This window comes from Eumetopias jubatus, unplaced genomic scaffold (genome assembly GCF_037043125.1).
Source record: "Eumetopias jubatus isolate StellerSeaLion01/CBP00866 unplaced genomic scaffold, mEumJub1_p1.0 scaffold_13, whole genome shotgun sequence".
In the NCBI taxonomy this organism is placed as follows: Eukaryota; Metazoa; Chordata; class Mammalia; order Carnivora; family Otariidae; genus Eumetopias; species Eumetopias jubatus.
This window is the reverse complement of record NW_028274819.1, coordinates 52,383,824-52,411,340: the sequence shown is the minus strand read 5'-3', so window position 1 is coordinate 52,411,340 and position 27,517 is coordinate 52,383,824. Positions and strand designations below refer to the sequence as shown.

The window sequence follows — 27,517 nt, the reverse complement described above, 5'->3', positions numbered from 1 at the left end:
GTTGGGCGTCTACCTTCGGCTTGGGTCATGTTCCCAGGGTCATGGGGTCGAGCCCGGTATCGGGCTCCCTGCTCTGCGGGAAGCCTGCTTCTCCCTCTCCCACTCCCCCTGCTTGTGTTCCCTCTCTGGCTGTCTCTCTCTGTGTCAAATAAATAAAATAAAAAAAAAAGACAATAATCCAAATACTACCATCTTCTTGTCAACAAGAAGAAAATACCTCCACTCTCACAAAATCATCCTTGGAATGATGATATATTTCCCAGAAAAAAACAGACAGATGAAAGGGGAAAAGACAGTCAGGGTGTCATTTTCACTAAGCCACACTTGACTACTTCAGCAAATTTCCTCTGCCTTTGAATACCTTGTGTACTATAGACCTTATCTGTTTGGTTTTTAGGCTAAACACCAAGGGAGTAAGGACAGGAGTTAAGAAGAGAAAGAGATTGGCGATGGTGACATGGGGAAGAGGAGATGTGAATGTACTAAATCTGTGAATTAGAGCCAACACAATGAGTGGCACATAAAAGAGGCAGACAGTGAACATATGGGACACACAAGTATTAAGTGTCTTGAGCTGAGCTACTTATGAGGTAATACCTAGCACTGTTTTCAAAATAAGGATGTGTGAAATGACAATGGACACAGAGTCAACTCCAAAGTAACAGAGGACAAGGGACAACCCATAGATGATGTTGACTCTGACAGGGCCACAGGCCAGCTTCATAACATCAGGATGGTAGCAGTAACAATGTGATAGAATAACATCCTTGCAGAACAACAATCACTTGAGCAGGATTGGCAAGGGTACCATCAACACCATGCCCTTAACCGTGGCTGCCATCCCCTCCCAATAATCCGAGGGGAGGCTAAGACCACAGTGTAGCACAGCGAATAGCTACAAATAGGTCAAAGGCCTTGGCCAACAGGATGACTGACTCCATGGAGGAGAAGGTATGAATGAAGAACATCTGTGTTAGACAAGAATGGAACTCAATTTCTCTGTGATTCAGGAGGAAGACCCTGAGTACGGTAGGTAGAGTTGATAAATACAGACCCACATCTGTGGTTGCCAGCATAGATAGGAAGATGTATTGAGGCTCATGAAGGCTAGAGGTGGTTTTCATAACAAAGAGGATAATGCAGTTCCCCAGGAGGGCAGTTAAATACATGACACACAGTGGGATAGAGATCCATATTTGTACAGCCTCCAGTCCAGGAATGACTGTTAGAAGGAGAGTGGATGGCTGGAACCAGCTACTATTTATAAATTCCATAAGAATATTCTTGGGATCCAGCCCAGATCATTTCTAAGTGTTTCTTTTGGGAGAAAAACATAGATTTTAAGATAGGAGGACATAGCACATCTAACAACTTGGGACAGCACTAATCCTAGGCATCTTTAGATATCAAAGAATTGATCCTTAAAATGTTTCCCCATTTATCTGAATAACTACCTGGAGTCAGGACAATGGATAACTGCTATTAAAAGGGAAGAGCTACTAGCGTTCCTTTGGCTTAGAGCACTCCAATCATTGATCGAGTGACAATGAAGATTAAGTACAGTTTTCTTTTTTATCTCAATGCTTAGAAAAATTTTATTCTCAGAAGTCTTTCTATTTTTAATGGATCTAATTATGCTTGCATCTACTTTTATTTTCAATTACCTAAGCTGAAACTCCAAAAAAACTCCTGCACTTTCTCCACATCAATATCCTACCTATAAATATTCAAGCATCTGGAAACCTAGTCATTTTTCCTGTTAGTTTTACCTGTAGAAATAAAACATAGACTATTTCAATAACACACATAAACTCCAAACTATTAAAAAAAAACCTTCATGTGACATCATTCATTTTTACAATTAATTTCTATGTTGATTTTTTAAATTATACGTTGATTTTTCAAAATGTGAGTGATAAAATCATTAACGTGGATACTGTCATTAGATCTTAGCTAGTGCTAGAATAGTGCAAACATTAATAAATAATTTCTTTTTTTAACAAATAATTCCTGAATAAAATTTGAAATATGTCTACTTGAAAACATGGATATAATTTATTAGGCAATAGATACCAACACTTCAGGAAATATCTTTAAAACAGCATAACTGATGTGGAATTTACACACAAAAAAATAAGCAAACAAAAAGCAGAATCAGACCTATAAATAGAGAGGACAAACTAATGGCAGAGGGGGGTGGGGGGATGGGAAAACGGGTGAAGGGGAGTGGGAGATATAGACTTCCAGTTATGGAATGAGTAAGTCATGGGAATAAAAGGCACAGCACAGGGAATATAGTCAGTGGTATCATAATAGCATCGTATGGTGACAGTTGTTAGCCACACTTGTGGCTAGCACAGCATAACATATAGACTTGTCAAATCACTGTTGTACACCTGAAACTAATGTAACACTGTGAGTCAGTTATACTCAGACAAACAAAAATAACATAATTGGAGGAAATGGTCTTAGCACTTATGTCTTTACAAAGAAGGGTAGAAGGAGATTATAAATGATTGGTTGAATACACTTAGATTTAAGTTTTTAGTTTAAGATTGCAAGAAACAAAATAGTGATGCAACTGCATTCGGCTCAGTGAGATTTGGGAAGAGGAGAGGTAATATAACTGACCTAAACTCTATCTGAAAAAAGAGTATGAAATCAAAACACAATGCCTTTTGTAAAATCATATTATTGAAAAGTATGACCAAAAATTAAAACACCAGAAGAAAAATTAAATAGAGATTAATGAAGGAAACTCTATCTGAAAAAAGAGTATGAAATCAAAACACAATGCCTTTTGTAAAATCATATTATTGAAAAGTATGACCAAAAATTAAAACACCAGAAGAAAAATTAAATAGAGATTAATGAAGGATTCCTTTTCAGGAAAAAAGCTAGAGACAGGGAGGATTGGGAGAAGAGACTATTTATTCTTTCTTTGCGCCCAGCCAAAATTAGTACTGTGCTGTTTAAAAAGCATGCCAATGTAAACAAGGTAAACAAGGTTATCTTTTTAGAGACGCAAACATATCTTTGAAAAGCAGATCCCAGATGAAGCACAATGCATACATTTCCATGCGTTGTTGTATAGACCTATGTCTGTTCAGTCCCCTATTGTCATATTCTTGGCCACGAATGTCTACTACACCCTATCACATTCCTTCATAGAATGTCTAGGAAAAAGCATTCCACAAAGCATGTCTTTTTAGCTGAGGGAGTGATCAGCCCCTCATAAGGATGGCCCCTAATAAGGAGACAGACTTCTTTGGGGATTAGAATACTAAGCTTTATATATATTTTTTCATCTGTACATATGAAATATCTGAGTCTTCTTTGACATGAGTCAAGTTGAAGAAGGAGAAGGAGGTGGAAGAGGAGGAGGGGAGTACTCACAGTTCATAATAGATGGGGCATCTGAACATACCACATACTCACAGAAACTCAACACATTGCACTGCACCAAACTAAGTCCTGGGACTCATAGACATAAAGTTTTGACCTACCACAACACACAATACACCTCATTTAAACATACACAAATACATTCACTACAGGTTCATATACACACGTATTAACCACCTTTCCTCCCTTTGCTTTCTCCTCCAGAATATCTTGGAATTAATTCACTCTCCTCTCCTTTATACTCATTTTTCCCTTCTGATTTTGGCACTTAGACTCTAGCACTACCAGCTCAAGTATCCAAGCCACCATCAACACGACTGCACCACCAATGTAAAACTCAAGTATATACTTAGTCCTATTGTTAGCTGTTTCAGTTTTAATACGTCTTGTGCCCATATGTTTAGCCCTGTTCAGTGAGAATGTCTTTTTTATTATTATGTTATGTTAATCACCATACATTACATCATTAGTTTTTGATGTAGTGTTCCATGATTCATTGTTTGAGTATAACACCCAGTGCTCCATGCAGAACGTGCCCTCCTTATTTATTTCAACTAATTTTGTTTTTTTTCTAGTCACCCTCTACTCTAGTCAGATTGGTTGCTTAATTCTACCACATACGACTTACTCATTCCAACATCAAAATTTCTGTACACTTTCTGATAGGATTTCAAATGTGATCATGCTTTATCTCCACTGATGGTAATTGAATTCGTTAATTAAAAGCCAGTCTATATTCAACATTCTATAAAATCTTCTTCTCTTTTAAAATAGCTTATTTACTTATTTATTTATTTGAGAGACAGAGAGAGAGCACAGGCAGGGGGAGGGACAGAGGGAGAGGGAGAAGCCGACTCCCCACTGAGAAGGGAGCCTGACATGGGGCTCTATCCCAGGACCTTGGGATCATGACCTGAGTCGAAGACAGATGCTTAACCAGGCACCCCTATAAAATTTGCCCATGACTATTTCATATTACAAGAATTCCTCAAGCCATTAAATCCCTACAGAATGTACTTTTTTCCCCAATAGCTGGCATTTATACCATATGATTTCATATTGTCTTCCACCTGAGTTTTCCTTATGCAATCTGATTTTAAACACCTTTAAGGTTAGGATTACACCCTTCACATATCAGAGTAAGGAGAGCCCAAAATTCTTTGGATATAGCAGGCTCACAGTAGATTTTGTTTAAACAAATAAATTACTTGTTTAGGAATTCTTACTGTAGCATAAATTTGCTAAACCTTAGTGAAGACTTAAAACTCACCAGAAATCCAGGCTCCCTTTAAATTCTGATGTACAAAAAGTTTTGGGGGTCATCCTCCTCACTGAGGCTCATTTAGAACTGAAGAGTAGCAAGAGAGATGACAATCAGATGGAGAATATTCATCTGGTATTTATCAACCTGCTCAATTTCCAGTTATCCTTGTGCTAGAGTTCCATTTAACTGTGGTAGATTGTCAATTCTAGCTAGAAAGATATCTTGCAGGCTATTCCTGGAGAGCCAAAAGACATTTAACTACCAATTATATATGCCTCACCTCTAACCTCCTAAAAAATCCTTTTAAGATGTATCACTTCTCCAGTCTTCCCCCAGAGCCCAAAACTAAACCTTGATCTCTCACTTATGTACTATGAATCCCCATTTGTTAACCTTGAACTCCATAACACACTTCTTGGTTCCTCAATTAGGCATCTGTACTCTCATCTTTTCCCAACTATCCCTTTTGGTTTCCTTTCTAAAGGCACTGAGCTTCCATGACTTTCATTTTGAATCTACGGAAAACTTCGATGAAGCAACTCTTAAAGCTGGCTCCTCATCTTTGTTCTTTTTAATTTTTTTAAGTTTTATTTATTTAAGTAATCTCTATACCCCACGTGGGGCTCAAACTCATGACCCCAAGATCAAGAATCACATGCTCCTCGACTGAACCAGCCAGGTGTCCTTCATTGTTGTTCTCTTAAAGAACATACATTCAACAGTTCTTTTTATGTGCAGGGCAAGCTCTCACCATGCAGCCTGAACCTCAGCATGGATCGGCCAGTGAGCTGAGCAGCACAGTTCTTCTCTGAGACTCGCCTTCCTTGGCACAGAGAATGCATGGGTTCTCAGAAGATGTTAGAAGCCTTTGATAGAGGTATTTGCCAAACACCGCAGTTATTTATTGCCATGAGTAGAAGATCTTAGATGTAAGGTTAGGTTGGAAGCAATGAATAGAAACTGATCCAGAACTGACATAGATTTTGGAAACAGCAGACAAGGGCATTACAACAGTTGTTATAACTCTATTCCACATACCAAAAATTGAATATCAAAATGGAATTAATATGAAGTGTGAAGTATATATAAGAAGATAAAGGGAGACACATTATTTGGTAACTGTATTTAGCTTAGGAAAGATTTTGGTTGGAATATAGTTATAAGAGTCATCAGATGTCAAACACATTCAGAATGAGAATAATATATCAGACAAAGAAAAAAGTAGTAAGAATTATCTTGAGTGAAGATGTGTGCATGTGGAGGTGTACACAGATCTGTACACGTACATGTGTGTAAAGTAAAGGAGTCCGTAAAGGAAGAGCAGATTCAGAGTAGACAGAGTAGCATGCTGAGCTGAGGTGACCAGGGCACATTTACTCAGAGACATATAAGACTTAATCCTCTAAGAGATATCATTGCTGGAATTAAATTTATCCACCATTACCACAGAAATAATAGCTTATAAAGGGTTGAAATTGCATTACAGAGCAAGCAGATCCCTCAAGGACGAAGTATAGTGAAGGGAGTAAAGGAACTGATCTTAGAACAAAGAGAAGTCCCTCCACGTAAGAAACCGCAAAGAGAAAAATGCCCCAGAAATCATTTTAAGGAAAAGATTCCTGTCTATTGGGAACAATATTGTTGAAAGACCAATAATACTTAGTCAATGAAAGAAGTTTTTAAAAAGGGTGAGATTAGGTGGGCGAATAGAATAAGAAAAATAATACAAGGTATCTGATTTTCTAATACAGCAGTTTTATGAAGACCATGGCACAGTATTTCTGGGGATTAAGACACACTTGTGAAGAGCAATGAATACTTAAAAAGTTTAAACAATACTTTGCATTTACGAAAGACCTGTATTAGTACCCGTTTTTGCTAAACAAAAATAATCTGAAGAGGGTTTTCGCTATTACAAGAAAAGGCGAAAAGCGAAACTAGTGTTCAGTGTTTGTGTTGCAGGGACCCAAGCCCTTACAGAGGCAGCCCTCAGGCCCTGAGCAGCCACCACCCACACTCCTTCCCCAGGAACCACGCTCAGCATTTCAGCATCAAGCCCTCATGGCTTTAAACTGTGTCTGTGAGCTTCTGTGCTTTATCTCCATTTATTTTGTGCATCTGTTAGCAAGATGTGTCCTAAGGAATCAGAAAAGCTTAAGAGATGTTACGTTTTGGATCTGGGAATGCTAACTTTTTTTTCATATAAATTAATAGTAATTGCTTTTTCACTTTACACCATCTTGGCTTCCAAAAGTTTTCATAGCAATGCTTTCACTTTTAGATAGGAGGAAACCTGTATTTGTCAAGAATGGAAGACATTAGAAATTCAGAGCTTTCTCTATCCCTAATCAGACCTTAATCTGGCTTCTCAACAGCGTTGTCTCATTTCTGCAGGGTATGAACTAAGCATATTACACCAGTGTATCTGGACTTACTATACAGAAGAAGTATACTGTCCAGGGAATTTAGGGTTCTCACTAGAGGCTAGTATGTGCCTCATAGCAACGGTTTCCATCAGAGCCACTCTTAATATACAGGAAAGACCATAGGAAAGTATATTTCTTGGTGTGGGGCCCTGTCAGTAAAAACAATTTGATCTTAAAAATGCAATACAAAATCCATGGGCCCACATGAGGTATAGTTATTTATCAGTGAACATTTAGAGTAATGGGTAGAGAAAAAGTACTTATACATTATTTATTCTCCAAATCAAGGAATGTGAAGATTCTTTATAATGTTTAAGCTCTATCTTTTTCCGTTCAGATCCAAGAACTGTCTCTTTTTGTTCTTTATTACCACATGAACTCTTCCTTGATAATTTCATAGCTTTCACCATGAGAGAAAGAGGAAAAATAGCAACACAATTACACATGAAATACCATGGCTCTTAAGGAATCTCTTTGTATTGATGGACAGTAGGTCTTACTGCCTTTTCAGTTCCCTAAAACCACTAGTAAATGTTTGTTACATCATCTACCATGACCCTGAATCATCCACTGTGTTGCTGGAGCGTACTGGATTCCTGGACAAACTGCATGTGGGCATCAGAAAGGGTAGGGGTAGAGTTATGGTACAGGCAGAGACAATCCTTGTCTGATTACACCTGACTGATGCTATATAGTGTCATATATCTATATAGGTGTACAGATAGATCAATTTTCACACTGATTTATCCTACTCCTTTAAACATGGGGTCTTTCTGTCTTGGGATTGAGTCCTGCATCAGGCTTCCCACTCAGCGAGGAGTCTGCTTGACCCTCTGCCTCTCCCCCTGTTTGTGCTCTCTCTCTCAAATAAATAAATAAATAAAATCTTCTTTAAAAAAATCCTTAAACATGGGGTCCTTCTTTGTACTCTTACAATTCTGGATTAGGTGGGTGCATAATGCAGTGTTGGATCCTTGCCCTATAGTGTAAGTATAATCCATACAGTCCTATACTATTTACATAATATTTCACATACAAGAAATAAATTACACTGAACACTTCCTAGCTTCTAGTGAATGGTTTTAATTCTGATGGAGAAGCATTTCTTCTTTTACTTGATCACTCTAAATTTTTACTAAAAACACGGGGTTGCCCAAGAAGAGCATGAGATTTGGCAAAAGGGAACCTGCATTTAATTTTCAGCTTGATTTCTTACTATATGTGCAGGTAAACCAAGTGACAACTTTTTGGACTTCAATATCCTCATCCAGCCAACAGTAAAATAATCACAGGAATCTTTGTGGTTTTAAAAGAATTGTTACATCAGAAATACGTTTTAAGCTTGATTAGTTTTATGGCAATATATGTAGTTGGTCTTAAAGGGCATTTTTTCCCCACATGCATATCTCCCTTCTGCTACTAGACAATGATCAAGGGTCTAGGGTTTTAATTTACTTTATATATTTGTGTTTGACACAGATTTAGTACAGGACAAAATATTTCATGATAAATATCTCTATCCCCAACCCCACCCCCACCATGGATGCTATGCTATTTTTCAAGAGGTAGTAGTAGATTCTAAGGATCATATTCCCTTGACACTAAAAAATAGACCCTCCTGCTCTGACGATCACACTCTCACAAAAACTCATACATTGAATAAGTGGAAGCCTCAACAACATCCCATATTTCTATGATTTGTTTGTGTCTATCAGAGCAGTCCCAGTGTGGATCGCTGTTGTTGATAAGGCTGCCATTAATTCCCTCTTCCTAAAAGCCTACCTTCTTATCCCATCATTGGTTCTTTCTTGATCTTACTAAAAGGATCAAGGGCTCAGAAGACCAAAGACACTTAATTAGATTCCCCATTTCTCCTAGGTGTTAGGTCTCCTGGGATAGAGAAAACTATAGAACCAGCCTCAGAGCCAATGTTGAGACCTCAACCAAGAATATCCAGCCTATCTTTTAGGGCCTTGGTGATTCTGCAATTGCTGAACAAAGGAGGTAATAAGCCCCTGGTATTTCGTATAGGACAGTAAGTGACTGCTGTGTTCTGAAGGTGTCCTATGAATCTCAGGTTTTAGATTAGGCATACTTCTGGTACAGAGAAAAAGATCTGTGAGGTTTCTTTTTTTTTTTTCTTGTTACACATGCCCATGTACAGCACCTTCCCAGGGTCATGGCTTAAACAGATCCATGATAGTGGTGGAGGTATGTCCAATGTCTGTGAAATGATATTTGTTATTAATATGAATATCTGGCTACCTGGCCAGACGAAGTTCTTTCAAGCTATTGAAGAGTTCATTGAAGGGTGGTTTATGGCTCTTGACACAGCCAATCTCTGCAAGGAAGAATTAGTTCAGAATGTGAAAGTTGGGTTAATTCCAAAATGGGCTCAGCAGAAGAAAAGGGTCTGGGGCTTTGTTGCCCCAACTACAGTCAGTCACAGATAAGATTACAGTCAGTCACAGATAAGATTCCTTATAAGTGAAGACAGATCTCTGAGGGTTTTTTGTTTGTTTGTTTTTGTTTTTGTTTTTGTTTTTAGGTTCTATTCCAAAGGCTTCTGTCTGTTGGGTTTTCTTTATTTACTTTGAACTTGCTGGCTAAAACTCTTTTGGAACAATTTAGTGCAGAAAGGGTTTGCCTCCTTCCATCCAAAGCAGAAAAGGAGTTGAGATACAAGGCTGGCTATTGTGGGTATGGAGGCCAGCTTATGAAAGTTTTTACTTACTGTTTTTTATCTGGGGGGAGAGGCTTATCTATATATTTGGGGCAGGGAAGAATTAAGGTGGTAAATAAAATGGAAATGATAAAATATGACATTACTCAGAAGTCAAGGGTATGAAAAAGATATAAATTGTTGGGGAAAAGGAGGGGAAAAAAGGGGGAGCATTTAAGTGAAACTTTCTTCTTGGTAAATAAACCCATGAGCTCTATTGGACTGCATGTGTCTGATAAAGTTCTGGCTATTTCTGATAAGAGGGTTACAGGTTTCTCAGATCAGTTAGCCCATTGTTTGTGTCCTCTCCTGCCATAGTTTGTGCGTATGTTCCTATAGCTACAGGAGAATGTTGCTTTGAGTGAGGTAAGCAGTGTTAAAGAGAAAGGGAAATGATGTGAATTATAATAGAATATATTGGGGTTCTGGATGATTCCTAGAACAGAATTAAATGACTGACAGTGAGAAAGGGAGCCTGAGCATGTCACTGTGATCAAATAGACTACATTATAAAATAAGGGCCATGTCATCTCTGCTTATCAGGAACTGTGGTTGAGTTGATATCTAAGCTGGTTTTCAAAATCAGCTCATTTCTGTGCCTTTATGGGATTTACTTTAATATATTACTGCACATTCATTTAATGTGTTCAGTTAGCCAACATATAGTACCTCATTAGTTTTTGATGCAGTGTTCAATGATTCATTAGTTATGTATAACACCTAGTGCTCATCACAACTTGTGCATTTAAAACGTGGTATCCTCAGTACTCCTGAAAAGAAAGTGAGTAGAGCGTGCAAAAGAGAAGAAGAGATAAATGGGGAAGATCACTGCCGACCTGGATTCCGAGAGGAAAGAGGTTGGAAAGACCACGGACAGAATCTCTTACCTGACTAGTGTCAGCTGAAGTACACAACAATTCCCTCACTGACCAAACCTGATCTTTCTTTTGGGGATCCTTGGCATCTCATCAGTCTTCATGAACAATCTGTCCTTCCATCCATCATTTCCTTCAAATGCTGGACAAGGATGTTCTTCCTGTGATTAGGTCCCTTCTCTCTGTTTGACTATTCTTGATCCTGGAAAGTTGAACTTCCCTGGTGAAAAGTCAGTTGCCCTTATGGCCATGTGTAGCCTCTCTTTCTGCTAGGATACCCTTAGCTCTACTATAAAATTTTTCTTTCTTCTTACCTTAATAGCCTTCACTACTGTTGGGCAATTGCTTATTCATTCTTATTTTCTGCTCTACATACCTTTTTCTCAATAGTATCTCTTCCAGATTTCTCCTTTTTTCCCCACGTGAGCTTTGGCAATAACTCTAATAATCATTGCCTTTTACTTTATTATAAAGATCTGGATCAAATGTGAGTCTTGTGAAAATCTTCCCTATATCCCTTAATATTTTTCTGACCATTTTGTCTTCAATGGAGGAAGCAGAACACCCATATAAAAACCTGACTGAATTATCTTTTGTCATCAGAGGGCCTTAATTCCAAAATTTGTTCACTTTCTTGCTTCAAATTCTTCTTCACTACCAAACTTCTCTGACATAAATGAACATGTTCATCTCTTGTTCAAAAGAACACTTCCCAGTACCTTTTGATCCTTCCAGTTACTGTTTTCCTTTCCTTCAGTGCCAGTCTTCTCAAGAGTTGTTCACCACTGCTGTTTTCAGCTGTCACACACCCAACAGCTTGCAATCAGTAATCAGAATTTATCCTCACCAATTCCTTGAAATTGTACTAGCAACTAATGAAAGTCTAATATTTTTCACTAAACACTAGTGAATATCTAACATTTTTATTTCACATCCTACTCTCAACACAACAATTGGGGAGTGGCAATGAATCATCATTATCATCATCATCACCACCACCAACGCATTGGAAATAAGAAAAATAACTAGAAAAAAGACTCAGAATTATGAAAATTGTAGTAGGTAGACAAGAATATAATGGGATCAGGGCAAATGAAGGAAAGGAAAGTTTGAAGAAGGGATTGCTCACTAGTGGCAAATGGAACAGTGTATAAAAGCATGGGGTTTTTAAGCAAGAGAATTTGAGTTTGAAACTCTGCTTGACTAGATACTAGCTTGGACAAATTGTTCAAACTACTTATGCCATAGTTTCCTAAAGTGTGAAGTGGAAACCATTCTTGTAGCCATTCTGTTGGGTTCTTATTATAGTTAAGTGGCATTTTGTGGACATTAAATTATAGAAAGTGGTTAACACAGGATATAACTCATGGTGAATACTCAAACATTAGTTAATATGAATAATGAGGGGACTGCAACATGTTCTTTGGATTAAAAACCCAGGTAATTGAAGGCTGTCACTGTGATCAAATAGACTACATGTTGGAGATACAGCTAGGGAGGAAATTTAATACCAGAACTCTTCTCGTCTTAAGTCTTTCTTTTTTTTTAATCTAATAGAATGACTTACAGTTATACTAAACTGAGACATACAGCCTGATATGTATGTACGTATTTTTGAGCTCCAATTGCATGATTAGATTTTAGTCTTTTGTACCTAAATGAAGTAGCTATGAGCTAGTTGTTCCAACCTATATGGACAGAGAATTTGGCAGGGTGAAATGCCTCTACCAAGGTCCCAGTTGGTTCGTGGCAAAGCTGAGTCTCAGATAGAGCCTCATGCCTAGTCCAGTTCTCTTCCAGTGCACTATGCAGGTTTGAGATAGCCTGCCAGATTTATTTCCTTGGTGGTTCCATAGGCACATTATATAGTTTCAAAACAATTGCTTTAACTTTATCTGAATCCTGTATCTCCTACTTTATTCCTTATGCTTGTTAGTGGCATCACATTTTTCCAGACAGTATGTCTCAAAATGTTATATTGCCTTTCATTTTTGCCTCATATAACCTATCACCTGGAATTCTCCACTTTATTTGTTTTCTTTAAAACATGTTTCTTCTCTATCCCCTTTTTTCACTATTAAAACCATATCCCTAGTTCTGCCTGGTTTGTTGCAAAAGCTTCCTACAGTAACTCAGATAGTTATCCTTAACCTCTTCAATCCATCTTTTTGCCTTTTAAACCATATTTACTCAACAAAAATATATTATATTAGATTTTGGAGATATACTCATAGTTATCATGGAACTTCAGACATAATGGTGAAAAATACTACAAAACATGCAACTAGGACTTATATTGGTGTGCTATTGGGAAGTAGAGAATAAAAAAGAAGCATATTGCTCATCAGCAAAGACTTCTCTGAAAGGGTAAATCTTACATTTTGATCCCATTATGTTCTCCTTAGAACTGTGGTAAAATATTAGGTATTCAGTAAATATTGTTGAATAAGAAATCAATTCTTAGTATAGAGAACTAAACCCAAAGTTGTTAGCTTGACTTTTAAAATTATGAATCTTCAAGGCACAATCTACTTGTCCAGTCATATTTCTCATGTGTCTAAGCCTTTGATACGCTACATGACTTGACTTTTACAATGACTTAAAACATTCCTCATTTTAGGGGCACCTGGGTGGCTCAGTCGTTAAGCGTCTGCCTTCGGCTCAGGTAATGATCCCAGGGTCCTGGCATCGAGCCCCACATCGGGCTCCCTGCTCCGCGGGAAGCCTGCCTCTCCTCTCCCACTCCCCCTGCTTGTGTTCCCTCTCTCTCTGTGTCTCTCTCTGTCAAATAAATAAATAAAATCTTTAAAAAAATTCCTCATTTTAGGTTTTTACTTGTCTTGGTTCTTTTTCTAATGGTAGTCTCTTGGAAGTCTAAAGGTTTTCTGATAAACAGATCTACTGACAACATTTCAGTGAATCTTTGCATCACCCCCTAGCTAAAGATAATGTTTCTTCTGTGTTATATACATGCGACTTCATGTCTTCCATCATTCTTATCCTGATCTGTTTTGAAGGGTGGTTACTTTTGTCTATGTCCCATGATCCTCCCAAGGGTAGGAGATCCTTGAAATAAAGGATACGTATAGTTTCTATTCACATAGTATTCATCACAGAATGAACTTAAAGAAATATTCATTAACTTATTTAACTCTTACATGTGTTTGCAACTCATTTTGTGTTGTTATTTCCTTACCTATGAGCTGCCTTTTTCTTTTCTCCAGTTAAGTATTCAAGTCTGACCAGAAAAGGAAAAAAAAGAAGGGAAGGAAAGGACAAATATTTTAAATGAGAGAAAAAAAGCAGTGGAGACAAGAGAGAATGAAGGGAGGATGTAGTGTGTGTAGAAGATAGGACACTTTCTGCTGAGTTAGAATGATGTTATAGGAGCTCCTGATTTGCACAGTGTTGTTTTAACTGAAACATATGCATACTAAGACTATGGAAAGAGAGAACATTATTCCAATATGCACAATGTTAAGTTAATAAAGCACTATGCAAAGCAAGGACTATCTAGATATCTCTTTCTCACCAAGTTATTTTCACTTGGTGATGAAAGACTTTATATTGAATTACAGAAGTAATGGCTGTTACTTACCTAGTGGTTGAACTTCCCAAAGGCCAAACCAGTATTCTGAAAACTGTATTTCTGGAGTGTGTGATTAATCACCAGAAAGAAAGTGACATTAATCATTGGAAATGACCAGTCAAGCGAGAAGGAAAACCATGATGTGCAAGAGCATTTAAGAGATTTTCATGTATGATGCTAAGTCAGTAAGTATAATGTATCAACCATAGTGCCTAGACCAAACTATAAACCCATAAAATGTTTTTTGTTGTTATAGTTATAACCATTAGCACTACCAGTAGCATCAGCTCTATACAGTCATGGTAACTTTCATGTTAATGAAGTCTATCTGAATCATCCTTGAATGACCATCCCTGAATCATTCCTGAACCTTTCTTAAAGCAATAACTTTATTCCAATGCCAAGATTCATACTCAAACCTGATAAAATAACTCTGATTTCTCTCTTCTCTCTCTGTCTTTCCATTCTAGTGTCCAATATCAGAGGACAGAGTAAAATATGACAATCTCTTCAAACCACACCAACCTTAGAGATATCTGGTACACCATGATTGGGATCCCAGGACTAGAACATGCACATATATGGATTTCCATTCCCATCTGTTCCATGTACATGGTTGCCGTTGTAGGCAACACCCTCTCGTTATCCCTGATCTTTACTGAACACAGTCTTCATGAACCCATGTACATTTTCTTGTCCATGTTGGTCTTGGCAGATATCTTTCTCTCCACAGTCACCACGCCAAAGATGCTATCAATCTTCTGGTTCCAAGATGGGATTATTTCTTTTGGTTGCTGTGTGTCCCAGATGTTTTTCCTACACTTCATCTTTGTGGCAGAGTCTGCCATATTGCTGGCCATGGCATTTGACTGCTATGTAGCTATCTGTTATCCACTAAGATATACTACCATTCTAACCCCCTCAGTCATTGGACAAATGGGCATTGCATCTGTTATTAGGAGTTTCTTCATCTGCTTCCCCTTGGTTTTTCTGGTTTATTGGCTTACTTACTGTGGGAGGAATATTATTGATCACTCATATTGTGAACATATGGGCATTGCCGGGCTCGCTTGTGATAGCATCAAAGTCAACATCTACTATGGGGTAATTGTGGCGCTATTTTCTACATGCCTGGATATGGTGCTTATCATCATCTCCTATGCCCTTATACTCTGTACTGTGTTTAGAATTCCTTCCCAAGATGCCTGACTCAAGGCTCTGGGTACTTGTGGCTCACATGTCTGTGTTATCCTATTGTTCTATACTCCAGCCTTTTTTTCATTCTTTGCTCACCGATCTGGGGGCCACAATATACCATTCCATGTACATATCCTCCTTGCCAATCTTTATGTGGTGGTACCATCCACTCTGAATCCAGTCATTTATGGAGTTATGACCAAGCAAATTCAGGAGAAATTTATCCAGACCTTTTCTATGAGCAAGAAATTATGCTGATGTTAACTATACAGCTTAATTTTTCATTTTTCTATGTAACTCCACTAATTGTAGAGTACTTCAAATTATATCAGACATACATTATGACAGCATTAGGAGAGGACAATAACAGTCATGTTAAAAACTTATTTACTTTTTCATTTATTTTATTGCTGATTTTGTTCAGGGTAGTATCAGATCTAGACCACCTTAGACTCTGTAAATTTTGAGTGTAGTTACAACAGACTTAAAGCATAATAACTCAATAACTATCTTCAATTTCATATTGACACAGAAAAATAGGAAAAATAAAAACAGGAAAAACACAAAAATAGGGAAAACATAATAGGAAAAGCCACACCCTAAAAAAGAATGGATGAAACAGAATCCCAAATCAACTCAACAGGTTTTCTGTTCATTTTTCCATATTATCTTTGTAGTTCAGAGAAAATAATACATGTTTAGCATTGTGATCTAGTAGCTGAACATTTGAGCTCTAAGTTCAAGTTTTGAATTTCATATATCTCGCCTTGGTAAAGAATATTTACCCTTTCTGGATTTCTATACATTTATCTTTTAGTGAGCATAGAACATTACATATTGTAAAAGGTTGTTGAAAGTATTCAATAAAATGATTTACACAAAGCTTGTAAAACAGTCCATAACACAGTGAAAATCAAAGGTTGTTTCCTATTGCTGTTATTACCAGTAGTACATTCAGTCTGCATCCCACAAACACTGGACCTGCAGGATAGAGAAAGGAGGCTCCTTTCTCCACATAACGTCAGACATTCTGGGACATAATGATTTAGGTAATCTTGGGGCATCAAACCATTTTAATTTCTCAGTATGAAGGCAGGAGAAAGATTTTGTCAGAGATAGAAATTTAAGAATTATCAGCATATATGTTAGTTAAAGCATTAGAATGGATCAAAAATCCATATCTGTTCCTCAAATGAATATTAAAGTAGCAGTAACAATCCTGGTCATCATGTGAATGCTATGAACTGCATTTTTTTCATGATAGGAGTAATAATTATTAATGCTACTGGTAATAGTAAAAGATATTCATCAGGGAATTAAAGCAACAATGAGATGTCAGCTGACATAAATATTTAATAAAATAATAAATAATAAAGGAATTTTACATGTTCACTTGTACAAGTACTCATGCAAATTTACAAATGTGTGTTTATTTGCTCATACCAATGCTGATGAAGATGAAAACTAAAAACATAAATGCACAGGATGAATGTATTACAAAACACTTAAAATATGGTATAGTTATTATTACAGAAAAAATTACAACAAAATGGTAATATGGAAATAAGATAAAATGGTTTTTGTTTTGGTTTATTTTTTGTTTTTTGGGCTTTTTGTTAAGAGAGAAGGAAGGGGAAAGGTAGAGAGAAAGGGAGAGAGAGAATCGAAGCAGGCTCCACACCCAGCCAGGAGCCTGATGTGGGATCATGACCTGAGATCATGACCTGAGCCAAAATAAAGAGTCAGACACTCAACTGGCTGAGCCACCCAGGCACCCCTAAGCTTAAATTTTTTTTTAATATTTTTTATTTATTTAAGAGAGAGACAGAGAGAGCCCACGAAGGGGGTGGGGCAGAGGGAGAAGCACAAGCAGACTCCCAGCTGAACAAGGACCCCAAAGGGGGGCTTGATCCCAGGACCCTGAGATCATGACCTGAGCCCAAGTCAGATGTTTAACCAACTGAGCCACTGAGGTACCCCTAAGCTTAAAATGTTTTAAAGAGAAATTACAGGTTATAAAATGGAACATATCAAGTATTCTCAAATAAATGGATGTACACACATACATATTCATATAAGGAATCATATACATGCATATTTGCACAAAAATTCTGGAAAAATATAAAGAATTCTACTAATATTATGTAAATTTTTAAAAGAACCCTTTACTTGCACATTTGAAGGGACATGTTGGGGTTGGGAATTGATAAAAATGTAGTACAATAGAGAAAGTTTAACTTATGCCAAAAATACATAAAAATTATTTTATAATAAATAGAAGTTGCCAAAATTGAGATATATTACCATGACGAAAGATTTAGTTGAAATCTATCAGAGTATATCTATATATCTATAGTTCATAAAGATATGTAAATTCTATACATATTCCTTGAAATACCAAGATATTCTGCCTTTTGAAAACTATTGATTTTTCTTTTCCTCCACTAAGTCTACTGTCATTAAGTGCTTCTGTTAGAGGGTGCCAGCTAGAATAAGGGTAGGAAGGAGGGAGGTTTAGATGCAGAGGAAGTTCCTTTTAGACACAAAAGAGGAGTAAGAGAACCCTTTTCAGTGAGATGGAGAAGAAACACAGATTGCAAAGGGGAGGGAAGATACAGTCTTCACGGTCCTTGTTTCAGCTTCACACTCTCTGACCCTCATTCAAAATGTCAGGGCATAAAAACATAGAAATCCAATGAGTTTTGAACAGGAAGATAAAAACAGGGGGAGATGAATGCCTTATTTCCTGCTTAAATATCTGAGAGATTTCTTAGCAGGTTTTCTCGTGCCATCATGGGAGAGCAGCATTAGAATAAAAATGACCATGTGGTATGTTCAGTCAGAGAACTGGTTTCCTTCTGTTTCACAAGGGCAACAGATGAATCTAGGAGTTCCTCACAGCACTGTGGGGAACGCAAAGACCATGGCAAATCCCGACTAGGGAAGTTGAAAAGGGAGTTGCTTTGGCTAGGGAAACATGGGTCTGTAGCCAAGGGCCATGGACATAAATGTTAGAGTTGGGGAAGTAAGAGAAAATGGGTTGGGTTTCGGGCTTGTAGATTAAGATCCAGCCTTATGGATGCCTCACTAAGTGGGATCCAGGAGAAAATTATCAAATTTCAGCAGAGGTTGCAGAAAGAAGAGACCCATGCAGAGTAAGGAGGTAAGATGAAGTTCATTCAACAAGGCTCAGCCAAGTACTACAGATGCAGACCAGGGGCCCATCCAGTTCTCTCATCCAATTCCTCTGAGTTGGCTGGACATGTTGGCTTCCGCTTGAACACAAGCGATAAGGGAATTGTATGGGAGTGAGTGGCAGAGAGCTATGGAGGAAAGAAATAATCCAGCAGAGAGCATCAACTTCCAATTGACAGAAAAGTTACTGAAATAGGTTAAGTTATGCCACAGAAAATATATTTTTTAAACTCAAAAACTTTAATTGACCTGTAAGTGGGAAGTTGGAGTTTTAGGCCACCATTAGCATAGATAGAGTCTCTCGGAACAATGTTAACACTAGAAATCAAAACAAAGACAGTACTTACCACATTTGATTTTTGAGTATAAAGTACAAAGCCTATTACATAGGATTTGGTATATCATAATGCTGGCTGAGAGAAGAACAACCTATTAAATAATTTGTTCCACTGGTAATGCATTTGAAAACCTATATTTACATCAATACACAACTTAAAATTCTGAACTCACATCATGAACAGGATCACCAACAAAAACAAGCTGAACTATCAGATATAAGGCAAGGCAAAATGAAACCATAGTAACAGAGGTGAAAGTGGTGTGAAGCTGTACCACCCCACTGTTATTTGTCAGTAATTTAAATGCCTTTATTCAATTTGCTCATCTGCAAAACTGAATGATTATGATTTACCCTGTAGATTTGCTCTGAAGATTAATAGCAGAATCACTGTCATGGTAGTGTTTCCATGGTTCCTGGCATAAAATAGGCATCTGGTAAATATAAACTAAATATTATTTTTATGATGATGATGATAATGATTACAGTCACTGTGATGATTGTTGTATTATTAAAAGTAAAGATATAAACATCAAAGGTAAACTCTATGGGTTTGGGGAAAACACTTTTACAATCATATAGTATGTATGCTTATAGCAGCTTTATTCAAAATCAAAACTGTAAAACACTAAAATGTCCATCAATTGATAAATGAACACACAGTTTACTCTATGTGATAACGTGGAATAAGATTCAACCATAAAAATAAACTGTGCATATAGGCAAAACAAGAATGTATCTCAAGAGCATTATTGCAAGAGAAGGAATCTAGATATAAAGATTACACTGTTTATAATTTTATTTACATGACCTGCTCTTAAAGGGAAAACTGAATGAGAGATCGGTTTAGTGACTTCTAGAACCTGGGGTTGTGGGAGAAGACTGGCCACAAAGAGGTAAAAGGGCACTTTTGGGAGTGATAGAAATATTCCATATCTTGATTATCATGGTGACTACATGACTATAAATGTTTTTCAGAGCTCATCAAACTACACACACACATCTAAACAGAGCAAATTACTGTTTGTAAGTATACCTCAAAAAAACTTGCCTTAATTATATTACATAGATTACATAAATATAATTGTAGCAATAATATTTAGAGGAAACTCACATACCAATAGAGTCTCAATATGTACACTATGTTACCATCCATGACTTACTTTAGTGATCTGTTTTTATTCATGAGATATTTTTATGATGGTTGCATAACCATTTATTAAACTTCACATTAAAAAGTACAGAAGGAAAATAAGAAAGAAACGTCATGTGATTTGAAACTAAAGCAAAGAATATATCCAAATTCCATCACTTACTACCTCCTCAAACTTTGATTTATCATTTAACTTTCATGTGTTTTGAACTATCCATATATGTAACAAAAATAATACCTAGCATAGAGTCTTGATGGAGAGATAAATTAGAAACACATTGAGGAGTACCTGGATGGCTCATTTGGTTAAGCATCTGACTCTTGATTTCAGCTCAGGTCACGATCTCCAGCCTCGTGTTGGGCCCCTCGCTGTATGTGGAGCCTGCTTGAGAGTCTCTCTCTCCCTCTCTGTCTGCCCCTTCCCTGCTCTCTCTCTAAAAAAATTATTTTTTTAAAAAGAAACATTTATATTACTTGGCCATAGTAACATTTTATATTTTCTCTCTCTTGTTGTTGTTGTTGTTGTTGTTTTTAACTGGGGCAGGAAATTTAAATGAAATGTGGACTCATAGGAAACATTTCCAAATGGTTTTCTTTTTTTTTTTAAGATTATTTATTTATTTATTTGACAGAGAGAGAGAGAGAGAGCGAGAGAGGGAACACAAGTAGGGGGGTTGGGAGAGGGAGAAACAGGCTTCCTGCTGAGCAGGAAGCCGAAGTGGGGTTCAATCCCAGGACCCTGCGATCAAAGGCAGATGCTTAATGACTGAGCCACCCAGGCACTCCCCAAATGGTTTTCAAATGGTAGTTGCTATTTGTATTATTTGGATAAACAAACTAATCACAAAAGTCTGTTTCATTCTACCCTGGCAATTACTGTTTGTCAGTATCTTTAGTTCAATTACTGCTCATAGGAAGGGAGTAGGGAAAGATTACTTGGCTGGTGAGTAATTTAGTATCAAGTTTGGATTTTGTTGTTTGTCTCACTACTTTTTTAAAAGATCCAAATAGCCCAATCTCTTTATGATATTTACACCATTACATGACCATGTGGCTAAAGTGGTTAGCAGGGAGAATGGCTGAATAAACAAGAATACTGCCTAAGGTAGTGGAAATGGACTAAGATCATTGGTGACACTTTAATAATTACTTAAAGGACTTTAATCAGTAAAATTTATCTTTTCTGTAATGAGTGGATCCCAAACTACCTTCTCTCAACTGGACATAGTAAGATTTACATTTTAATAATGAATGTGCCTTATAGATTAATATGATTCTCAGCCCATTAGATATGTATTTTCTGATTTATAAAGTTGATCACAATATAACCCATATCAGTTTCACTGACTTATGGTTGTGGGGAAAAACAGGGAGTAACATGGAAAACATACAAAAAAAAATCATTTAATATATTTATAATTACTTACCGACTCTTTTACCCTTTTAAACTCCACTTGTTGACTTTTAAATACATTCACACTTGATCTCAAGACTTACATTCTTTTCAGATAAAACAATCTCTGGACTCTCCTTCGTATTTGTTGGGTCTTGATACTGTAAATAATGGGGTTCATCAAAGGTGGGAAAAGGATATAGATGTTGCCCATGAGGACATGAACCAATGGTGAGAGGTGTTTTCCAAAGCGGTGCACCATGGTCAGGCCAATGATTGGGATATAGAAAACTGAAACAGCACAGATGTGAGATACACAGGTCTGCAAGGACTTGATTCTCTCATCCCGTGATGCAATAGCTAAGACTGCATGCAAGATCATGATATAGGAGATAAGTATGAGCACTGCATCCAACAATAGGTTGCTGATTACCAGGGCTAGACCATAAATACTGTTGAAGCGGATGTCTGAACAGGCCATTCTAATTAAGTCTTGGTGCAGGCAGAAAGAGTGAGAAAGGATGTGGGGGCAGCAATAATTTAAGAACTTTAGGCGAATGATGACTGGAGGTATGAGTAAAGAACTCCTACATAAGATTGCCACCCCAATTTTCATGATTTTGTCATTGGTTAGGATGGAAGAGTGGCATAGTGGGTTGCAAATGGCAATGTAGCGGTCAAAAGCCATAGCAAGGAGGACAGAGGACTCTGTGAAGGACAGACCATGGATGAAGTAGGACTGGGCAATGCAAGAATCCAGGCTGATCTCATGAATGATCCCGCATAGGACCCCCAGCACCGTGTAAATAGTGGATAGCCCCATGCATAAGTCAGTGAGGGCCAGCATGGCAAGAAAGTAGAACATGGGCTGGTGTAGGCTTGGCTCAGTCCGGATCACATGCAGCACCATACAGTTTCCCAGGAAGACCATAGCATAGATGGTGGAGAAAGGGATGGAGATCCAGACATAGTGAACTTCAAGGCCAGGAAAACCAGTGAGAATAAATCTGGAACTACTGACGTTCAAGATAGAGATGGGAGACATTAGTAGATGACTGAAAATATTTCTAGAGAGATGTCACAAATTAGATCAGTTTATGATCCCCTAATTTCTAGTAATGTTTGTCTGCTTTGGGGAAGAAAATAAATTAAAATATAATACAGTTTCCTTAAGTGTCATAAACTCCAGGAAAACAGAGACCTGCTTCTGTATTCTTTAAAGCAAAAATCCATTGTCTAGACAGAGATTTTTAAGGGCTGGTGACTAGGTATGCCAAGAGACTAGGGGGTTTTATGCAGAAACAATGATGTTAACGGGTCCATGGGATTTGGATTTGGGGCTGGACTTCTGGGAGTCTGTTCATTCTTCAAGGAAGATAAGGTGTGATCTGTGTGTACTGTTGCCACAGCTGTTATTATCCTCAGTAAAATGTGAAATGCATTTTTCTCCTGGGTACCACAACTGTTTCTTTCACTATTCCCAAGGGGCTGTAAGATCCCAGGGGAAATGGACTGAATAAAATAATCTAACTTTGCAGAACATTACAATTTAATCAAGAGAATCCTAACAAACTGAGAGGAATCAGAACTTTATTTTTTGCACATTCCACATTGGTTAGCCCCTGTCTAAATCATTTACCCTTTTAAGTTGTACTTCATTATATTTTTCTTTATTTTTCTGTATCTTATTATTCTGTATGAGATTTCTCCTTTTTCTGACCCTCAGAGTGTTTGTATCTCTTATATCTTTTTATATAACCTAAATGACATTTTAAACTGTAAAGTACCAAACCAATACTTCATCTCAGGTAATAGAAAGAGAATAGCTAAACCATATGGTATATATTTATTTGACTTTCTAAAATACTTGCCAACATGTCTTCCAAAGCAAGTTACCATTTGACATTCGAACCAGCAGTGTATGAGAATTACAGTTCCTCCACATCTAGGCTGATACTTTGTATGGTCAGATTTTTGTTTGTTTGTTTTCTTTTGTTTTGCTATATTAATACATGTGTAGTGATATATCATTGTGGTTTTAATTTGTACTTCCCTTATGATTTTTTTTGCATCTTTTCACATGCTTATTTGTTATATATACAGGTCTTGGTGAAGTGCTTGTTCAAATAATTTTCCCTTTTGTGATGAAGTTCTTTTCTTCTTATTGAATTTGGAGAGTTCTTTACACATTTAAATTACAAAACCCTTAACAGGTACTTGGTTTGCAAATAGTTATTGTCAGGTTGTAAATTGTCCTTTATTTCTCTTAACAGTGACTTTTGCAAAACAATTATTTTAATGTTGACAGACTCCAATATATATATATTTTTTTCTTTGAAGGTATATGCTATGTTATATCTACAAACTCAGTGTCAAATCCAGGATCACAAGTCTTCCTCATGTTTTCTCCTAGAAGTGTTACATTTTAGCTTTGGTTCTATAATCCATTTTGAATTAATTTTTATAAATGGCGTTGAGTTTATTTTTATCTTCCAGCACTTCCATTTTGAAAAAGACTACACTTTCTCAATTGGTTTGTCTTTGAACTTTTGCCAAAAATCATTTGAATAGATTTATGCGGTGTTTCTGACCTCTCTATTCTGGTATTAATCTGTGTCTTTCTTCTTTCACCACACCACCCTGCCTTGATTATTGTGGCTTTATAAGAAAAGTCTTAAAATCCAGCAAGGTCCTCCAAATTTGTTTTGGCTACCATCGTTCCTTTGTCCATACATATAAATATTGGGATACATTTGTAAACATGTGCATAAAACCTGCTAAGATATTGATTGAGATTGTGTTGAACCAAAAAATAAAACTGGGGAAAATTAGCACGTCTTCCAATCCATGAAAATGGAATATATTTAAATCTGTCTATTCTTTGATCTTCCCATTACTATAATGTAGTTTTCATTCTAGTATTTTGAACATTCTTTTTTTAAATTTAATGCCAAATATTTGATTTTTGGGGTGCAATTATAATGGCATTATAATTTTTTTTATTTCAAAATCAAATTGTTAGGCTTCTGCTTTGCATTCTGACATGTAAAGGCCCTGGAAGTTATCACTCCCATTTTTACAACAACAATAAAAACTAAACAAACTGAAAATCATTCTTATCTTGAACCCATCAGAGAACTGAAGTTATAGAGGCAAACCAGGATCCAGAAATGCAAAAAGAAAGGCAAATAAAGAGAATGACAAAAGAGGCTGAGAGAACTACAAATGCTTAAATAAAATAAAATACTTAATCAGCATTGTTGGTAAAATTCAGGGTGCCCAGTATGGGTTAACACGAGAAGGAGAGGGTTCTGCGGACTCTAATAATGTGGCGGTGTACTTCTATGAACTTACCTCTAAGAAACACACAAAGTTCTTAGAGTGAAAAGCCAAGAAGAAAAAGTCATCTTATGTCTGTAGCAGGTAGAGGGTGAAATTAGCCATTTTGAAACACATCTAGTGTGATGTCCATAAGAAAAGCCTATTACTGGGCGCCTGGGTGGCTCAGATGGTTAAGCGTCTGCCTTCGGCTCAGGTTATGATCCCAGGCTCCTGGGATCGAGTCCCGCATCAGGCTCCCTGCTCAGTGGGGAAGCCTGTGTCTCCCTCTGCTTCTCTCTCTCTCTCATGAATAAATAAATAAAATCTTTAAAAAAAAAAAAAGGAAAAAAAAGAAAGCCTATTACTCTCTATGAAAGAGACTTTGCCAGTGCCAGCTCAGGCAGAAGGGAAAAGGGGAATTACCCAGCCCCAACTCTCTATAGTCTTCCTATCTCATCCAAAAGGGAGGGAGAAGCAAATTAACACCAGTGAATATCTCAGCCTAAAAGCTCAGGCCCACCAAAAGACAGATTTACCATAAGTTTAAAGAAGGTTTTCCCTCTCCAACTCCTTACCAGAGTATCAACAGGGCCTAGTATATCAACAGTGGTTTACAGCTGAAAACCTGCAGTGTACACTCTATTTAAGGCATTCTTAGGAAACCTAAAGACAACAGTAGAGACAAAAAAAAAAAAAATAGAAGAATTTGAAAACCTCAGCACATATGACCCCAGCAAATGTTAAACATTCCAACTTGTAACTAGTTTAATATAAAACCACACACTGAATGGTTATGCATTTTAGTACCTATTATTGATGTATTTTGTCCATCCTTCAACAAAAGTTTATTGCTAAATTCCTGCTAAAAAGAAACCAAGATACAAGCTGAAGAGACAAAGTAAACATCAGAACAAGACTCAGATCTGAGTCACATTCATAGACAAGGAATTGAAAATTACTATGATTAATATGGTAAGGGCACCAATAGAAAAAGTATACAATATACAAGAACAGATGGATAATGTAAGCAAGGAGATGGAAATTCTATGAAAAAATCAAAATGAAATGCTAGAAATAAAAAACACAGTAACAGAAATAAAGAATAACTTTGATGATCACATCAGTATACTGGCAATGCTAAGTAATGAATCAGTGAATCATATATGTCAATAGAACTTTCCAAAATCAAATACAAAAAGAAAAGTAATTTTTTAAATTTCAATTTAAATTCGTTAGTTCAGTGTAATGTTAATTTCAGGTGTACAATACAGTGATTCAACAATTCCATGCATCACTTAGTGCTCATGACAGCAAGTGCCCTCCTTTATCTCCATCACCTGTTTCACCCATCCCCCTACCCACCTCCCCTCTGGTGACCATCAGTTTGTTCTCTGTAGATAAGAGTCTGTTTCTTGGTTTGCTTCTCTCTTTTTCCCCTATGATCTTTTGTTTCTTAACATTCCACATACGAGTGAAATCATACAGTATTTGGCTTTCTCTGACTGACTTATTCACTTAGCATAAAACACACACAAATGATTTTTAACAGAGAACAGAATATTCAAGAACTGTGGGAAAATTTAAAAGAAATTGGAATGCCAGGAGAAGAAGAAAGAGAAAATAGTGTAGAAGGACTGGAGATAGACAGGTCATGGAGTATGGAACCCAAGTGGAGTGAGAGATGATGCATGGGGTTGAATGAGAGTCTGCATAGGAGAGTGTTCAGGATGTCAAAAAGAGATTGCTCATATACAATGATAGTGATAAAAAAATAAATATATTAAAATTAGTGGAAGCCAATTTTCTCACTGTTGAAGGTAGAAGTTGTAGATACCACTAAAGAGAAAACACTGGAAAAACACTTTTTTTTTATATTCTTAATCAGAATTGAAAGCACAGTCGATCCTCATTTTCACAGATTCCATATTTGCAAATTCACTTCCTTGATAAAATTTATTTGTAACCCCAAAATTAATATTCAATTATTTTTTGGACATGCAAAGAGTAGAAAAAAGTGAGTCTTCTAAAGAAAAACACTAATTTGAAAAGATATATACACCCCAATGTTTATTAATAGCCAAGACATAGAGACATCCTAAGTACTCATTGATAGAGAAATGGATAAGGAAGATGTGTGTGCGTGTGTGCGCGCACACACACACACACACAGAGGAATATGATGTGACCATAAAAAAGGTTGAAGTTTTGGGACACTTGGATGGCTCAGTTGGTTGGGTGTCTCACTTTTGAATTTGGCTGAGGTGATGGTCTTGGGGTGGTGAGACCAAAGGCTCTACACTCAGTGTGAAGTCTGCTTGTCCCTCTCCCTTGGTTCCTCCCCCACTTGCTCCCTCTCTCTTTCTCAAATAAACAAATAAATAAAATCTTCAAAAAAAAAAAAGGATAAGATATTTTGTTATCGTTGTTTTTGCCCTTTGTGATATGGATGGACCTAAAAGGTATTGTGCTATAAATACAGAGAACAAACTGATGGTTGCCAAGGGGAGGAGGGTATGGGATGTACAAACTGGGTGAAGGGGAGTGGGAGATGCAGGCCTCCAGTAATGGAATGAATAAGTCATGGGAATAAAAGACACAACATAGGGAATACAGTCAATGATATTGTAATAGTGCTGTATG

General features: G+C 37.0%; 1 protein-coding gene and 2 pseudogenes across 1 annotated transcript; 1 reads left to right on the top strand and 2 right to left on the bottom strand.

Annotated features, from left to right (window-relative positions):
- Positions 1 to 328: 328 nt before the first annotated feature.
- Positions 329 to 1,274, bottom strand: LOC114218655 (olfactory receptor 51A4-like; annotated as a pseudogene).
- A 13,505-nt stretch (positions 1,275 to 14,779) lies between these two features.
- LOC114218780 (olfactory receptor 52Z1P-like) lies at positions 14,780 to 15,736 on the top strand (annotated as a pseudogene).
- Positions 15,737 to 21,656: 5,920 nt separating this feature from the next.
- LOC114218590 (olfactory receptor 51V1-like) lies at positions 21,657 to 22,601 on the bottom strand. The gene has a single exon (XM_028115764.1). The coding sequence runs from the start codon at positions 22,599 to 22,601 to the stop codon at positions 21,657 to 21,659; it is 945 nt and encodes a 314-aa protein (XP_027971565.1).
- Positions 22,602 to 27,517: the final 4,916 nt, after the last annotated feature.

Coding starts and splice junctions, on each gene's coding strand:
- LOC114218590 (XM_028115764.1), bottom strand. CDS start 22,601: ATGTCTCCCATCTCTATCTTGAACGTCAGTAGTTCCAGATTTATTCTC.